The sequence below is a fragment of the Rhodnius prolixus genome, unplaced genomic scaffold (genome assembly GCF_049639745.1).
Source record: "Rhodnius prolixus isolate KJV_2025 unplaced genomic scaffold, Rpr scaffold_2, whole genome shotgun sequence".
NCBI lineage: Eukaryota > Metazoa > Arthropoda > Insecta > Hemiptera > Reduviidae > Rhodnius > Rhodnius prolixus.
The window spans coordinates 6,643,970-6,661,162 of NW_027411592.1; the positions used below are offsets into that span (position 1 = coordinate 6,643,970).

Sequence of the window (17,193 nt, forward strand, 5' to 3'; positions counted from 1 at the left end):
TTCTTTAATTTTGTTTAAAATTTTATTTCTTTTTGTTGACTGAGAAAAAAAAATATGGTAATTATAAAAATTCAATACCATCAAATAATGAATTGCATAATAAACCCTGAATTCATTATCATATAATTAAGCAAGAACACAATATTATTTTCGAGCAATCATGAGAATGCACAAATAAATACTTCTACATATGATAATGTCTTTCATTCAATTCTGTAACTTTAAAATAAAAAAAAATATACTACCACCGTAATTCTTTTAGAAAATTGTTACCACAAAATATTACAATCAAGCAGAAGTGATATGTCCTTCTTTCTTTCATTCTTATATGAGTGTTTTAACGCAGTGTTTGTGTATAAATAGAAATTACTCAATTTAAAATAATTATAGTTGCATGTGTTTTTTGTTTTTTAAGATGAACTTGTAGTCAGTGCTTGTTTACTTTATATATTGCATGGGTTGTTAGATTTTACAATGTATAAATTGTAATTATTTGTAAATATGCTAAAGTTCTAATTAAATTATCATAAGAGTTATATGAATTATTAGTAAAATATAAGTGGGTACGATGGTAAGAATAAAACAAACTTTGGTTTTAAAAAAACTTCTTCGCCAATCTATACGAGGGCCAAAGTCCGCAGCGCTAACTAAAATATACTGCCTCAACTGACTAATTAAAATTAAAAATTTGTGTAAAAATCTCTACAGTGGCTACAAAAAGTATTTGCACACCTACGATTTTTGTTATTTCCAAAAGGCAAATGAAATAAATTATATCGTACTGTCTTATATTTTTTTGTTAGTCATTTTAGATACATATTTTATAGAAAAAATTATTTAATTATATTTATGTTTGCCAAAAAAAATTAAAAACTACATTTTAAAACACAAAAAGTATTTGCACACCAAACAATATTCTTGTTTGTTTAATTAATAAATCCGTTCAAAGGTTGATTTAAAATTTTAAATTAGAAATAATTATGTTTTGGTTCCAATTCAGTTGTTAGCAAGATTAACATGGCAAAAACAGCAGAAATTTCAAACACAATTCGCTTTAAGGTAATTAAATTGCGGAATAACAAAAAAAGTTATCGGCAAATCGCTAGTATCTTAAATATGAACATGTCCACGGTGCGATACATCATTAAAAGGTACGAAGATAGGGGAACTATTGAAAATAAACGAAGAACCGGTAGACCTAAAGTGTTAAATGAAAGACAAAGAAGAGGCATTGTTCGTCAGGTAAGGGCCAATCCATTCACAAGTGCGGGCGAGTTGGCGAATATGGTCGCGACAACATCTCAGCGAGTGAGTGAAAGCACTATAAGGAATGTTTTGCACTTGACAAATTATTACGGTAGAACTGCTAGGAAAAAGCCATTCATTAGTGAGAAGAATAGAAAAAAAAGACTAGAGTTCGCAAAGAAATATTCAGGCAAGTCAATAGAATTTTGGGAGAATGTGCTCTTCACTGACGAAAGTAAATATAACATTTTTGGAAGTGATGGCCGGCAATATGTTTGGCGAAAGGTAAATGAGGAATTTAAAAATCAAAATATAATTCCGACAGTGAAACATGGGGGAGGCAACGTGATGGTTTGGGGCTGTGTTTCTGCAAAAGGTGTGGGTAAACTTGTGTTTATTGAAAAAAATATGAATGCTCGAATGTATGTAGATATTCTGCGCCAAAATTTGGGCCAAAGTGTTCGTAAGTTGGGTATGGAAAATTCATTTTTATTCCAACACGACAATGATCCGAAACACACAGCGAGAGTTACAGAGGAGTGGATGCTCTATAATGTGCCAAGGAGACTTCACACACCTCCTCAATCTCCAGATGTGAACATCATTGAACATATTTGGCAAATGCTACACGTTAGAATACGAAAACATACAATTTCTAATAAAGATTCACTGAAAAAGGCTTTACTAGAGGAATGGGATAAAATAAGCCTTGATGATATTAAACCATTAATTTGTTCGATGCCTAACAGACTCAAGGCTATAATAGAAGCCCAGGGATTAAATACTAAATATTAAAATTAATTTTTTTATTAAATTTTATATAGAATCAAGATGTGTGCAAATACTTTTTGTGTTTTAAAATGTAGTTTTTAATTTTTTTTGGCAAACATAAATATAATTAAATAATTTTTTCTATAAAATATGTATCAAAAATGACTAATAAAAAGATATAAGACAGTACGATATAATTTATTTCATTTGCCTTTTGGAAATAACAAAAATCGTAGGTGTGCAAATACTTTTTGTAGCCACAGTATAATTTTAAACTCTGTTAGTGAAGATTTTGAAAAAACGGTTTTATCTAATTTCTTGATACAACTCCCACTAGTGGCTCCAATATGGAATTGTGGTTCTTTACTTATGTTTGTTGTATTCTCTCAAGTAGTTACAATCAGTTGCGGAGCCTGTAGTCGCTCCTTTCTTGCTTGGGTTTCGATTATGATCATGTATTTGGTTTCACTCAAGGTTGACTTGCGTGTCGAAATGTTTTTGAGAATTAGGTAAAACATCTTTTCAAACAAATCTAACAGAGTTCAAAATGTAGAAAAAAAGACAATTGCTTATAAGTTCTCAGATGACTTTATTATTATTTTTATTACCAACAAATCAATAACTTTTCCTGTTAGTCTTATTTATTATATACATGTTACATGAATACAAAATATGAATTGCAGAAAAATAAACAGAATTGTCTGTAAAAACAAAAATTGTACCCCATAGTTGGTCCGTTGATATCACCCTATTCAAGGTATTTTTTCGATAAAAAAGCAAATTTTTAATTAAAAGTTGAAAAAAGGTCAAAATCAAGTTTGTATTTGAAATATTTCATTGGCCTTTATATGATTTTCATCTGAAAATTCTAATAAAAAAGTATTCAGCATAAGGCAGGGCTGTACTGTCTGGGTGGCACTTGTGCACTTAATAAGTATAAATGTTGGTCTAATTATTTATTATAAAAAAGTTCACAAAATTTAATTTTTGGTGTCAATTTTGCTTAGTGTATTAGGCATAATTTACACCTGCTTTTTTATCTCAGTATGAAAGTTACGCATGGCACTGGTGCATTCCACTGGGATACCCCTTGAAGGACATTCTTTTTGTGAGCTGCATAGGCTGAAATAAATCTCGTCCATGTTCCAATCACTCCTTGATAACCATACTTGATGATATTTCAAAGTAACATTAATTTTTACTAATACCGCCAAAACTATCAATTAAATACATAAGATCTGCAGGGGTTGTTTTGATATGAGCAACATCTTGGGTATAGCTCAAACAAACACCTACATACCACATATTGGCACATACTTAGGCTTGCCAAATCTTCAAGGATACTACAATGGAGCCACAATAGATCTTTCGTTCTCAATCTTATTTAATCTGTTGCAAAATTGAAGAAGAAAAGTTGCCTTATTTCACAGCTGAAGGCACCAAATTTAGTTAATTATGTGCAAAGTCATCACGATAACAGCACACGGTTGAAGAAATAAAATAAGTAAAATTCATTAGTAGACTAGTAAAAATTGGCATTTATTTTTCCAACAATTATTGGAAAGTCATATTAGAAGCTAATCTGCAGAACTTTTACTTATCTGTTATCTCTTACAAGTTAAATTGAATAATACCATTGAAACATGATAGTGAAATGTGTTTTCGAATTAGGCAATTCAAAAAATAAAATAAAATAAATAAATAAAAAAAGAATAAAAAAGAAAACAAACATCAAAAGATTAATCCATTTTCTAATCTAATGATTAAATTAAACGATATTGTGTTTGTTTTGCTTTTTTAAAAAAGCCGTGCAATAGTATGAGTAGTTATGAACGCATGCGCAAGACCATTACGCTGGCCGCATTGCCACTACAGACCACCTCGCCCCGCGCCCACCCACCATTCACCAAACGCTGGCTCGACTTCCAGCAAACTAAGCGCCAGTCGGTGGCTGTCATTCATGTGCATCGCCGTTGATTATGTGTCCTTCGATAGCTTCCAATTTTAGCTCTGTTACTGTAATTTTTACTTAGTTACCAGTATTTGTTCTGATGTAGCTACAATTGAAAAATTCCACCCCCGGTGTTGTGCGCAATTTCCATTGAACAGGTTACCAAGACTGCACTTATGTAGGGGAAAGTTTATTTAAAAGTTTCTTCACAATGGAAGAAGAGAAAAATCTGAGCACTGCCACCTTACCGAGGGCAGTTAGTTTCTCTGCCCTGAGGGTGCGTCCATCGAGCTCTTTCTGGGCCAAGTGTTATGCTCTTCAGCCGAGGAAGTAAGTGGCCCATGAGATTTTTTTTTTTTCACAAAAATATTGAAATGTTAATGTTTACGCTAAAACATCTATTAGATATAAATTTAGGAAGTGTTAAACTCTCGCCATCACTTTGGATAAGCAGGTCCGGGCAGATCTCAAGAGGTCTCTGGTTTCTTAAATGTTCTGTTCTGCCGATGATGTTTGCTATGGAGGCCGGAAATAAAACTAGGAAGATACGGTGACTGATTAAGAAAGACTCCGAACTATGTCCGGCGAAAACCAAAGACATCATTTTGCGATGGTACAGAATAGAGAATTTGAATATTTTCAAGGATTTTTGATGAGATGAGCTGCATCAGCATTACCACCCCAAATAATTTCTAAAAAGGTTTTCAGATTTTCGATTTTCTTTCTCGAATTATATATATGTATACAGAATCAACATAAGTGCATAACGCGTAGTAGATTCTAGATTGCTAATAAAGTGGCTTATAAGCCAAATATACTACGATTTAAAAGATCTATTGTGGCTCCCCAGGTGTTAGTGCAGAGGGAATCTCAGCGTCTGTATAGAAGTATTTAAGTGTAGTGAGCCAAGTGCATGGTTGTTTGTAAATAAAAGTTTGCCTGTGGGTTCTCCAGACCCAACTAGCAACCTAGATCAACTACCTAAAGTATGAGATGTTAATGCTTGGGGTGGTAACTGTGTGAGGATTGTTGGTGTTGTTAGGCTGGGTTAACTACAGGGACGCTGAGATATCTGAGAAAGTGATAGGCCTGCGAAGTTTTAAGAGAAATAAATCCTTTCTTCCCCTTTGTCCCACAAATGGAAGTTAAACAAAAAAACACTATGAGTGGCGATATTAAAAATGAGCAATGATTAATAATTGTAAGATAAAAGAATTGATATTTTGTATTGCATAATTTAGTTAATACCTTTATTATCTTATCACTAGGAAAAAAAGAAAGAAAAAATAACCAACAAAAATATTTAAACTATAAAACAGGAAATTATTTTTCAAATAAGTAATGTTTTAAAATACTATACTTTGGTTAATTGTTTAGCTTTAAATGTCATGCTGAATAAATACAGCGAAAACAAAGGAATTAAAACAAATAATGATAGAACGCTTCTGATCAGATGCAATGTAGGAAATTTAATTATAAATACATGTTTACAATTTACTGATATAAAACAGTTATAAAATAATTTTATACAAGTTCTCTCGTTGCATTAGGCGAAAGCATTAGAAAATTATATCTCTAATTTATGCGGTAATGACAAAATATTTTTAATAATGTAATTATTTTCTTCAATTTTTTTTTAGGAGTGTGAGTGTCAATTCACAGCTAAAATATTCGTAAGACCACCTTTGCGATTTCCGAAGCGAAAAAAAGGCATATTTTGCTGGTCGTTTTTAGACTTTTTGGACTTAAACAAGATTTTAAGGTCCACCATTTTTCATAACATTTATTTCGGAACCATTATCTCCTTTAGTTCCAAGGTGTTAAACATTGCTAACATCAAGACGAACCAGTGACTAAGTAGAAGACAAACAAAATCCATTTCCTTTTCTTCCTGTTTCAATCTGCAGTGGAAATGCTTTCTGAACCCTCCTTAAAAAAAAAACTAGACAGTTCTAGTAGGAGAGAACTGACGTGTTCACAAAGTCAGGGTCATATCGAAATATAAGTTCATGTTTTCTTCACACCCAGTCAATTTTCTATAAAACATGCTTTTTTTACCAAAAAGACCTCAAAAAGGCATTGTTTTCTAAAACTCAATCATTCTTTCTTGTGATATGGGAAAGTAAATCGGAACTCCGAGTGAATATTCAAATTTGATTTTAAACCAAGAACCAGTAAGTTTTTCCCTAAAACTAAACATTCCAGATGCATTTTTTCTTTTTTCAGAAATCCTCTAACGTTGTCTTATAATCTTTTTGAATAAATGTGTAACTATAACTTTTATTTCAAACACTTAGCTAGGAAAGTTAGAATAAGGTCTCTGTTTTACGGAGAGGGATCTTTTAGGCTTTATTGTTATGCAAATCATCCATTTTTAACTCTTACGTAACAGTTATTAGGATTAAAACATTTGCTAAAATTTCTCTAAAATAGTTATCGGAAATTTGGCACATTCTATTTTCCTTACAATATTAAGAGTTGCCAAAAAACAGGGAGAGAGCAAGGCAAAAAGAGCAAGATATATTTTAAATGGCGTCATTATTCTACTTAAACTTAGCGATTCATATGTAACAGGAGAAAATAAATATTGATAATGCACTTACTCTGAATTCTAAAAAAAGCACTTCGAAGATGTATGATGTATAAAAAAGATTAACTCTTCTTTCACGATGTGATTGAGTCTCTAGTGTATGAGAGGAAGTGAAATATTAGCTGACGTAATGTGTTGTTCACAAACACTATCTTCTTCATCTTAGACAACCATCAAGCTGACGAATAACGTAATTCAGAAGAAAGCGCTGCTGGTAGCTGGCAAATCACTATGCCAAGTCCAAAATACTCGTATTTAACTCAGAATAATCTTTACCAGCTGGACCTCACTTAATGTAGACTCTTTTGCTAAATAAATATATATTTCATTATGTATTTACGAAATATTTCATCATTTGTTTTTAATGCTTTTATAATGTTATCAAACTATGCAGCTTAAAAAATATATATTACGATTGTGAATTGGATTCTATCCCGTAATTGAATAAATAAATGGATTGCCTTTAAATAAGATAAATTTAGATAAACACTATAATTAAAGAGAGTAGACTAAAGTGGTTTAAAATATGGCAGAATTTAAGACAATGCCAGCGGCACCGCCAGATAAACCAGAAATTATGTTTCAATTTTAATTTTATCAATGTCCGCCGAAACCGTTTTTTTTTCAAAAAAACATGTTTGAAGTAAAAAGATGATCACAAATCGTTGTGCATAAACTTATCTGAGAAACCTCAGGAGTATCTCTATTTAAAATCTGACTGCTAACAGAATGATTAGTAAAATGGCGAATAACGTTTTATGAACTAGTATAATCATCTGCATTAGAAATTTTAAATGACTGACATCATCCAACAAAGTAAAATAATTCAGTTTCAATGAAGACAAACCACATACAAGTTCGTTATCATCTTTTGAATAACGTGTGCATCTAAAGTGAATATTATATTGAAATTGGGCGCCAATAACCTCAGATGTTGACGCGCCTTAAATCATTAAAATTAAAAAATGTTTTGCTGATATTTACTGATTTCAACCATATAAGGTACACATCATATCCTAAAGTAAGAAGAGATACTATACTAATTAAAACAAATTAACAGTTGCATTAATTTTCTCAAAAAATGAAAAAGAAACAAGTAATTAACTTGACAAATCGTAAAAGAAAGAAAAGAGATAAAGAATTTTACAAAATGGCGATATAAATGGAACCTAACAAGCTACTAAAACATTGAGAACTGGTACAACTTTAGTCCTGTTTCCCCTCTCTGACATAAATTTGACAGTTGATGATTTTTATTTATTTCATTTTATTTTATTTTTTTCTGTCGTTTCTCTTGAATAAATGTAAATGAATGTAAACAAAAATTATTTATAGTCAATGTTAAGCGCAAGCTTGTAAATTGGCTACTTACCTTTTAAAGTTTCGTTGTCTTTCAAACAACTGTATCAAAATGGATGGCATAATGTGTTTACTTTCTTATCTGATTACTTCATAAATTTCAAATTTGGCAAAAATGCAAGACTGGACCCTCAAATATAGGGGAAGCAAATTTAACAACCAATCGACCTTCATTTATACGACTTTGTTCAAAGCAGTACCTAAATCAAGAATTAGAAACTTTCAATATTTCAGAGGATGCGGGACGACCCTAATTTTTGAGGAAAAGGCGCACCAGGAGATATCGGTACCTCCCCAAAACGTTCTAGTTGTTGCAATTAAGAACTGAAGGACTTGCAATAAAGCCCTGTAGGGTTCATACAATAAAATTATATGAAGTTAAAATATTGCTACACTATTTACTAATCAATCATTTTGGTCTGGTTTGCGTTGACAGTAATTAATCAAGTGTACACATGAGAAATCTAATATTATTTCTTAACATTATTAAGACAATCTATCTTGATCAAGATCTAAAAGTCCGTCTACAAAATCCAATCCTCATTCATTACTTACTTGTGACTGAAAAGTAGTTTTAATTTTCCAAATTAAATATATTATCTCTGCTGTACAGTATTAAAATAATCCATAGAATTTAAATTGATGAGAATGTTTTGGAAGTTTTTATTTTTAGTTTTTTAAATAGCACCAACGATTTTTGGCGGGTTTGGTTAGTGATTTTGAGCATGGACTTGTTACTAGGTATTCGAGAGTGTAAATTGTTTCTAGGCTTTCAAAAGACCTCCAAATATTATCAGGGGATCAAAATCTCAAAAAAATGGACGTCATATTGGCATGTATAATTACCTCAAAACCAGTTTTCTAATTTAAATATAATTTTAAGTATATATTTCCACGCCAATCCATCATTAGGATCAAATTGTGAATCATGATAAGAGAAATGTGAGACTCCTCGCTAGATACTCCTTAAGGCGAGCCAGCTTATTTTGGAATAGTAACGGAAGTGACTGTCCTTTTCCAGCAGTTACATTAACGTGATCAGAACGGCAAGAAAAATCCCATCTCCGTGAAAAATGAACAGGTAACTTTTGTCCCTCATGGGCTGAAACTCATTGATTTATTTATTATTTTTATTCTAACTCTTGCACTTTGATTCGTAACTAAAGACTCAGTCAGACATACTAAATCAAATTAGGCAAGTCATGGGCATTAAAAATAAATTCATGATCATTGATTGACCATCATATAATTTTTTGTTTTGCAAATTATCCAAGAAAAAGAGAACAAGAGGTCCTTAAACGGAAGTGGAACTTTGAGAAGATACCCACTTCCTCTTTCAAAAGTGCCCTATTTGATTTTTTTTTTTTTTTAATGTTTAAAACAGTAGTTGAGTGACTAAATGAGAGTAATCAGAAAATTATTATTATTACAGACAATCATGCGACTATTAGACCAAATAACATAAAAGGAAATAAGAAGAATAACAACAGAAATCCTACAGTAGAAAGCTATGCCCGGTTAAGAGATTTTGTTCGCTAAAATTCCTGACGAAGTTGGCGAAATATGAAGCTTTAGTATTTTGCAAGTTTCGTTAGTGAGAGATTACATCTACTATTTTTTAACAATCTAATTTTCGGACTCACAATATTTGAAAACATGTATTTCTGGTATTAGCTAGACGACCACAATACTTTGTCTTACCAGTAACAAGGAAAGTTACGGGCAGAACATTCGGAAAAAGTGCATGTGCAATAATACAATATGCGCTTACTAGAAAGGAACAAAGCTATTGCTGGTCCTCGTCCTCAGTCCATAGCACTTCTAAAATTTGAAAAACAAAATTAATGTATAAAATTGAAGCAAGATTAAAAAAATTGAAAAGAATGAACAGATCAAATAGAAATAAATGATGTGAAATACAAAGTTAATAGATAAAGGAAGATGGGAGCTGAACAATTATAGATAAGACTATAAATAGCAACTCGTAACTGTTGGCAGACAGTTTGGTAGGCAGTAACGTCCAACTAACTAACCATAATATGCCCGAATCCTAAATACAGCTCTACTCACGAAATAAAGAGTAATTTAGTCAATATCAGCGTTCTAGATTATTCCCGCTGTTAGGATATGTCCTGCTGAGGCAAGGTTGGAAAAAAGGCATGCAAACAAGTAATCAATCTGTAGTGAGTACAAACTGCACAGATGACGCAATCAACAAATTATTTAAGAAAATTCGTTCTTTGGCAACACATACTAACGATCTTCTTCTTGACTCGGAAATAGCTTTTAAAGAAACCTTCTTTCGATTCCTAAGAAAGTTCAGGAGCACAAAAAAATATCTTGTGTAAATGTTCCCTTGCAATACATTCTTCGAGATTCTTACTCAAGAGTTTTATAGATAAAACCATAACTCTTAACTCTCCATTTCCTTCAGACTCCAAAGTAGAATAATAATAAATGACTACTCAATTTCTTAAATTTACTCGAACACAATTCTTCCTTATATTAGGAGTAGATGATTAGATTAAAGTTGGCCTTTAGGTAGAACTTTGTGGATGAAAATGGTAAGCGAAATCTAAAGAATGTAGTAGAGCCATTTCGTATAAACTGGTCAATTTTCAGATAAAAGGGCGGTTACACTTTTAGGTTAAATTATTCTCTCATATACATATATGTACGTATCACATCGGAAACATAACTCATTCAAATCATATTATATTACATTCATATAATCAATATCAATCAATAACAATTTTTTGCTGGAAATACGGTTTTAGGTATCCAAAGTTCCCTTTAGGAGCTTGCTAAAGAATAAAGAAGAGAAATAGTAATGATCGATAATAAAACAAACTAGAGTTTTTCTGCTAGATGTAAATAAATTACTTATACAGTTTCTGATACATTTATTGAAATATATTGGGATCCTTGGAAACAACTAGAATATCCATATTCTTTTATAATTAGCTTTGTAGAATATATGTTAAATCTATTAGAATATTGCAATACCAGAAAATAAAGGAACATGAATTCAATATTTGACTTTGATGATGCCTTATTTGACGAATTAAAGTAAGAAAAGCTGAGTTCTAATTATACATTAAGAGCTAACAACTTCTAGCGTTTGTCCTTTTGATTTACTTTCATTCCAACAGCTGATGGGGTATCCTATCTATCTTTATTGAACCAAACCAAACCAACCAAAAACATCACGTTACTTAAAAAGTAACAATCGATTTTCGAACAGTGAGTAAAGTTAGCCTTAATCAGATATCATCTTTTAAAGAAAGTGACATACTGAAACTAGTGACTCTTCATGAATGAAAAAATTCTGTCGATGCATACCTTGCGAGAAGTGGGAGGACATGTCTGCGCCTTTGATCGAGGTCTTTGGTAAGGCAGTGGCTATAAACTAAATCCACTGCTGCCTAACAGATCTATTGATGCTCTGTAATGTAGTCACCGAATGTGTGCTAGTGCTCATTTTGTAAGTAAAGAGGTTGGTGTATGTGTTTTTGAGTTAGTCTGTGGGTTCGCTAAGCTCAAATAGTTGTGGACGGAGTAGAACGGAAAGACTGGACTACTCGTATTAGCATTTTCAAAAAAATAAAAAGTAAACCCGCGTGAATTAAACTCGAAATTTCTCACTTAGTAGTACGCTTTCTTAATCACTACACCAAAGCCGTATCCCAACCTGGTGAGCATTTGAAGTGTTGTTGCGTTGTTCGGCTGGTGGATTAGATACCCGCACGACCGTCACGATTTATAAAGAAGTGGTATCCACCCTCTTCAAGATACATTCCTGCGTAAGTTTTGGCGTTCACTTGGAGTCTGTTTCTGCATCTATAAGAGAACTCCACTACCGTTACGCTATCTCTAACATTTAAAGAGAATCAATTTGTTTAAGTCATCAACTTCTTGTTTAACTCCGACGGAATACCATGTCTATTTGGTTTGAAGTTTATCTTTTATCCTTTTTCTTGGTCCATTGCTACGTAGGCTTCGTCTATTCTAGATCTCGTATCCTTCAGATCCCCAGAAACCTTGCCACCTTTGATCTTTTCTACTCTCTTTTTTCTAGCTTTTCAATTACGCCCTAAACTACCTAATTCAGGATACTTTTTGCTCATAGATCCCACTACTTTAATTCAACTCTGATGTGAACATTTCTTATTTCCTTTCTTAGTTAAAATTCTCCTCTTACAATTACTCACCTTAACATTTTTTTTTCGAGCGTTCAAAATTCTTTGCTTACTACAGTAGAACTCTGAAATTTGAACTAAGTAATGGCAGGTATTCAGATTCTGAAATTTTTTAGCTTCTCCTCTTCGTATCTCTAGTATCAATGTACAAAACAAATAGGATTTAAATATATTTACAGTAATTGAACAGTAGAGAGATATTTTTTAAACAATTAAGTAAAGAAAAAGTCATATACAGTCCTGTGAAAAAGTATAAACTCAAGATTAAAAAAGCTTTTCGAACTGTTTTTAAGCTTATTCTGAATGTATTTAACAAAATATAATACTTTGAAACATAGTTTGCGTGATTTGCGACAATTTTATTGTTAGTCAGAATACATTGCCTGGATTAGCTAGAAAATGTAACAAAATAGTAAAAACAGATGTGAAAAATTATAAACTCAAAATGTTTTAAGTGAGAATACCTTTTAATAATTAGATCTTTCCCCACGATTTTTAATAGCCTCCAACAGCCTTCTTGGAACACTTTTTACTAACTTTATCAAAAAGTCCTCTGGGATGTTTTCCGAAGCTTGAGTGATCCTTTCTTTATTTTGGATCTCTGGCTTCTGAAAGTCATAGACATCCATTGCCATGAACCCTCACAAATTTTCAATAGGGTTAAGATCTAGAGTCTAGATTCTAGACTAACAGCCAACCAATTCAAAATATTGGGCCCGAAATCCTCAAACCACTGTTTTGTGGACCTTGCTTTGTGAATCGGTGCATTTTCTTGATGGAAAATTATCTCTTCTTCTTCTAGTAATGTAATAAAAGGCAAAAGCAATTCTTCCAACACTTTTTAATAACTTACTGCATTCATTTTGCCTGTGATGAATGTGATTTGAGACTTGCCCTTTTCATTGAAAGCAGCCCAAACCATCACGCCACCAACCCAATGTGACCTTCGAGAGAATTTTTTTTTTCCTTCCTTATGTCGTGCCAGTAATAGTTGAAACCGTCGTGACCATCAAGATTAAACATTTTTTCGTCACTGAAAATCACCTGGACCAAATTTCGCTTTCCTGGATGAGTTTTTCAGCAAAGTGCAAGCGCCGTTTTAAATGATGTTTTTTGAGCAGCAGTTTTCTTGTAATTTTACGATATTTTAAATACCTGGATTAAGCCATCCATTTCCATATTAAGCTGGCATCACACTCTAGGTTAAATCGCTTCACAATTTGAGCAGAAGAAGCACCAGTTTTTGAAATTTCTCTTAAAACGGCGCGTTTCACATAACCGAAAAATCTTGGAGGCCTTCCAGTTCTTTTATTTTTTCCATAATTTTCTTGGCCTAACTTTAAAAAGTTTTTAATCACACCTTAGAAGCGGTTTAGATCACTAGCGATTTGCCTTTGTGTCATGCCGACTCTTTTTAAGACGATTATTCTTTGTTGCTCAGTTTCTCATAATTGAATCCCGCCCGGCATATTTTAAATTAAGAAAATCAACACGAATACTTACTCTTTTATATAAAAAGGTGAACTGAATTGATATTTTTTCAGAAACATAAAATTAAGTTAAAAATAAACCTTGATCAAAACATTGAGTTTATATTTATTCACAGCTTCAGCGAACATAAAATATGTTTTCATGATACGGTTTTCTTATTGTTAGATTATCAACTAGAATAATGACCTTTGAGTGCTTTCTGACATAGTATTAATATGAAATACTGTTTAAATAATAGTATTGTTGTACAGATTTAAAAATATTTCAATTTTATCTAGTGAGTTTATACTTTTTCACAGGACTGTATGTATAAAATTATTGCTGGGAAATAGGTTCAAATATTTACCTACAAACCATCATTTTGGTTTTATTAGTGATAAAATTCATTTTTCTATGCGAAATCATTAACAATTATAGTATTTTAATTTAATTAGGCCGAAGGAACAAATGATAAAAGTTCTAACATTTTTATTCCCTTATTAAACCTTGTTAATTTCAATCTACCCTTAGTGATTCGAGTGTAGAACTAATTAATTGGTTGGCTAAAGAGTAAAATTAGGGGAGCCTTTATCACGGTTTTGTGGTTTACATACTCCATTTTGCTTATCATTTTAGCTCCGTTTTATAACTAACTTGTTAAATTTAATGAATTTTATTATGCACATCTAATAAGATACAAAAAGTATATATTTTTTAAGTAGCAGTTTTGATAAAACAGAACAATCAAGAGCACAAAGTAAGCATTGATGTTAACAAATGTTACAGTGGTTTTAATAAATTCGGAGAAAAAATAAAAAGATGACATTATAGCAGGAAGTCACATAATAAGAAAATATTTCCAGTTTAAATTTGACGAGAAATATCGTGACCAGGATAAGTCTCCTGTACACCTCCTACGATCTACCGATGTCATCATCCAAGACACATTTGGAAGAGTCCTTAGGAGAAGAATATCCTAGAGAAGCCGAAATTCCCATTCATTACATTCCCAACAGAGGATTTTCTAAAACAAGGTGTCTTGCTTGATCTCTAAAAATCATTCTTCGACTCACAGATATGTTTAAGAAAATGGCCAATATTTCAGTCATCAAACTGTGTTTGAAGATAAAAATATTTGTTACATTTAGCAACACTAGACTTAAATTCTCATTCTAGTCTTGAATACTCAAACAAAATTTCATCACAGAATTAGTACTGCACTCAAGTGCTCAAGTTGTTGCACGTCTAGCTTCTGCACGTACGTAAATGTCTTTATAGTTCTAATCTGGACGAAAGAGGTTTTTCGAATGAAAAAAAATAACTCCATCCAGATTATATTATTTTTTTAATTAGATATTATTTATTAAAATTTTAATAATTATTATTTTCTAATTTTTTGTTTTGTTTTGTTTACAGTCATGGCGAAGATTTGATAGTAACCCCGTTCGCTCAGATTTTAGCTAGTCTACGGAGTGTGAGGAACAATTTTCAATCGCTAACAAATGTGCCCACAAATAAGTGAGTAATTTCTTTTTGCATCATTACTATTATTCTAGATTTTCCTTTAAAAAGTGCTTGGCAGTCTGTAGGCGAGGTAAGATACTCGCTGTTTTCTTAGCACTGTTTGGTCATGTTCGAGTAGAAGTCTAAGCTGCTCTTCTTATCATCGATTAGGGTATCTACAGTTCGACAAGGCCACTAGACACAGGGACTACTTCCTCTAGACTCCTCTCCAGGGTGAGGATATCTCCCGACTGGTGGCCCCCTACTTCAAAGTATTACTAATCGCTGGAAAAGATCGCTTTTTGCCACTATTTAAAAACAGCCGCTCAATGCGGCCGTTTATAAAATTACGATTTTTCATTTTTTGGGGAGAGCGTCAAAATCTAAAGTATTAGCGGCCCTGGAAGGATTTTTCACTGGTCGTGTCATCACGGGACAGACAAAATTTTGCTTCACCACTTAGCAAGGTGAAGGAAGCAGCAAAGAAGAGAACATCTAAATAAAACCCAAAATCTTCGCGTGGAGTCCAGTATACTAACATTCTTTTCCGAGGGGTTTTACTATTGTTATTTGGTTTTTGTATTTTTAGTAAAAATAATTCACTTCCAGATTTCATTTGAATATAAAAAACGTAATGCTTTTGTCTGCTGTAATCCTTTTAAAGTTCTGATTGCATCCGGCAGAATGCACTTCACATTTGACTATTTAATCAGTTTTCCACAATGTTTAAGATTGTTTAGCACTTTACAAATATTTCCTTGAAATCGCTGAATTCATTTAAACTATTAGCGATTTTTTGTAATTTCAAAAGGAAGTACAATTAGATAGTCGTGTTATTAGCCAAACATCACGGAATTTAAGTAAGGAGTGCAATGTTACGCCAAAGATGAGAAATATTGAAATTTTCATTTTTCGGGAAGAAAAAAATATTTTAAATTATTCAAACTTCCTCAAAAAACAAAAACAAAAAGTTAAAGATTGACGACAAAATTGGTGGCATTTGGCAGAAACTAAAAATAGAAAATGAACATTTGTAAAATCAACAGCAGCGCTTCCCCGATAACCATCTGTGAAAACAAGTTTTTAAATAACAAAATTTAAAATTAATTCAACTTAAACAAGCCAATTTATGGGCTTATAAAATTATTTGTTTGGCCTTAAGTCGTAAAAAACATTATTCCCACCTTTAATGGTATCGTAAGCTGATATGACCTTCTTGCAATCGTCCTTCCTCGACTGAATGTCAAAAATCATATGGAATTCAAAAATGAACGGCCTGAAGTTAGGGGTTGGCATCAGTCCGCTACTATATTGTTGTAAGACTAGTCGCCGCAGCGCAACTTTTACTCTTTAAAAGTAAGGAGAAGGAGCTGCACTAGTTCGCCAACCATGCAACTCATTTACTCACAACTACTGAGCGTTAACGGTCGATGTTTTTATGTACTAGTTCCAGCTTTTCATTTCGATTCGTATTTGCAAAATAATTCATTATAAAAGCGGTAAACCATAGTAATTACGATAGTTTGCAATAGGTAGAATCGGAGGGAATCCGTTAGTTTAGCCTGCAGCACCCTGGGCCACTCTTGGCTCGTGGCCATTATAAACGAATTAAAAATTTATGACTTCACCTTGATCTCTTCCTTCAACCAGGTAGGGCATCTCCAAACAAGTATAATAAGTATAATTATTAACAAGTAAAATTAATGCGGAACCGATATACCTGATTTAGAATTATGAATTTAAACGGATTCAGAAACTAACTTAATTGAGTTTTTCTCTGAAGACGTCGTTTTAATGGTTTAGAATGCTTGGCAGATCTCAGCTAGGTGTTAGAGCTACAGGGGCAATGAAGAGACCGATAAATGGGAGAAAAGTGGCCTTGAATTGATCAACAATAGACATAAGATTAGCTGCTAGAATAATGGAAACGAACCGGATATCTCTTGCCTCAATAACCCTGTTGTCTATCACATGCGGTTGATTCAAGAACGAACCTGATCCGTAGGCCTACCTTCAAGACTAAGTATTATCGACTCTCATTTTTGCAAGGATTTTGTCTCTGGATATTCTAAATACAAAAGGCTAAGATAAGGAATGGAATAAAG

General features: G+C 32.5%; 1 protein-coding gene across 16 annotated transcripts in view; it reads left to right on the forward strand.

Moving 5' to 3' along the window:
• Window positions 1–17,193, forward strand: part of dnc (phosphodiesterase dunce) — a 423,485-nt gene that overhangs the window by 379,084 nt on the left and 27,208 nt on the right. For 14 of the 16 annotated variants that reach the window (XM_074117428.1, XM_074117438.1, XM_074117433.1 and 11 more), the window contains one exon: window positions 15,002–15,103. In XM_074117428.1, coding sequence (XP_073973529.1) covers window positions 15,002–15,103 — 102 coding nt within the window. Of the gene's footprint in view, window positions 1–3,950; window positions 4,298–15,001; window positions 15,104–17,193 lie in introns of those variants that run through there. The other 2 variants (XM_074117439.1, XM_074117440.1) reach the window with 1 other exon arrangement.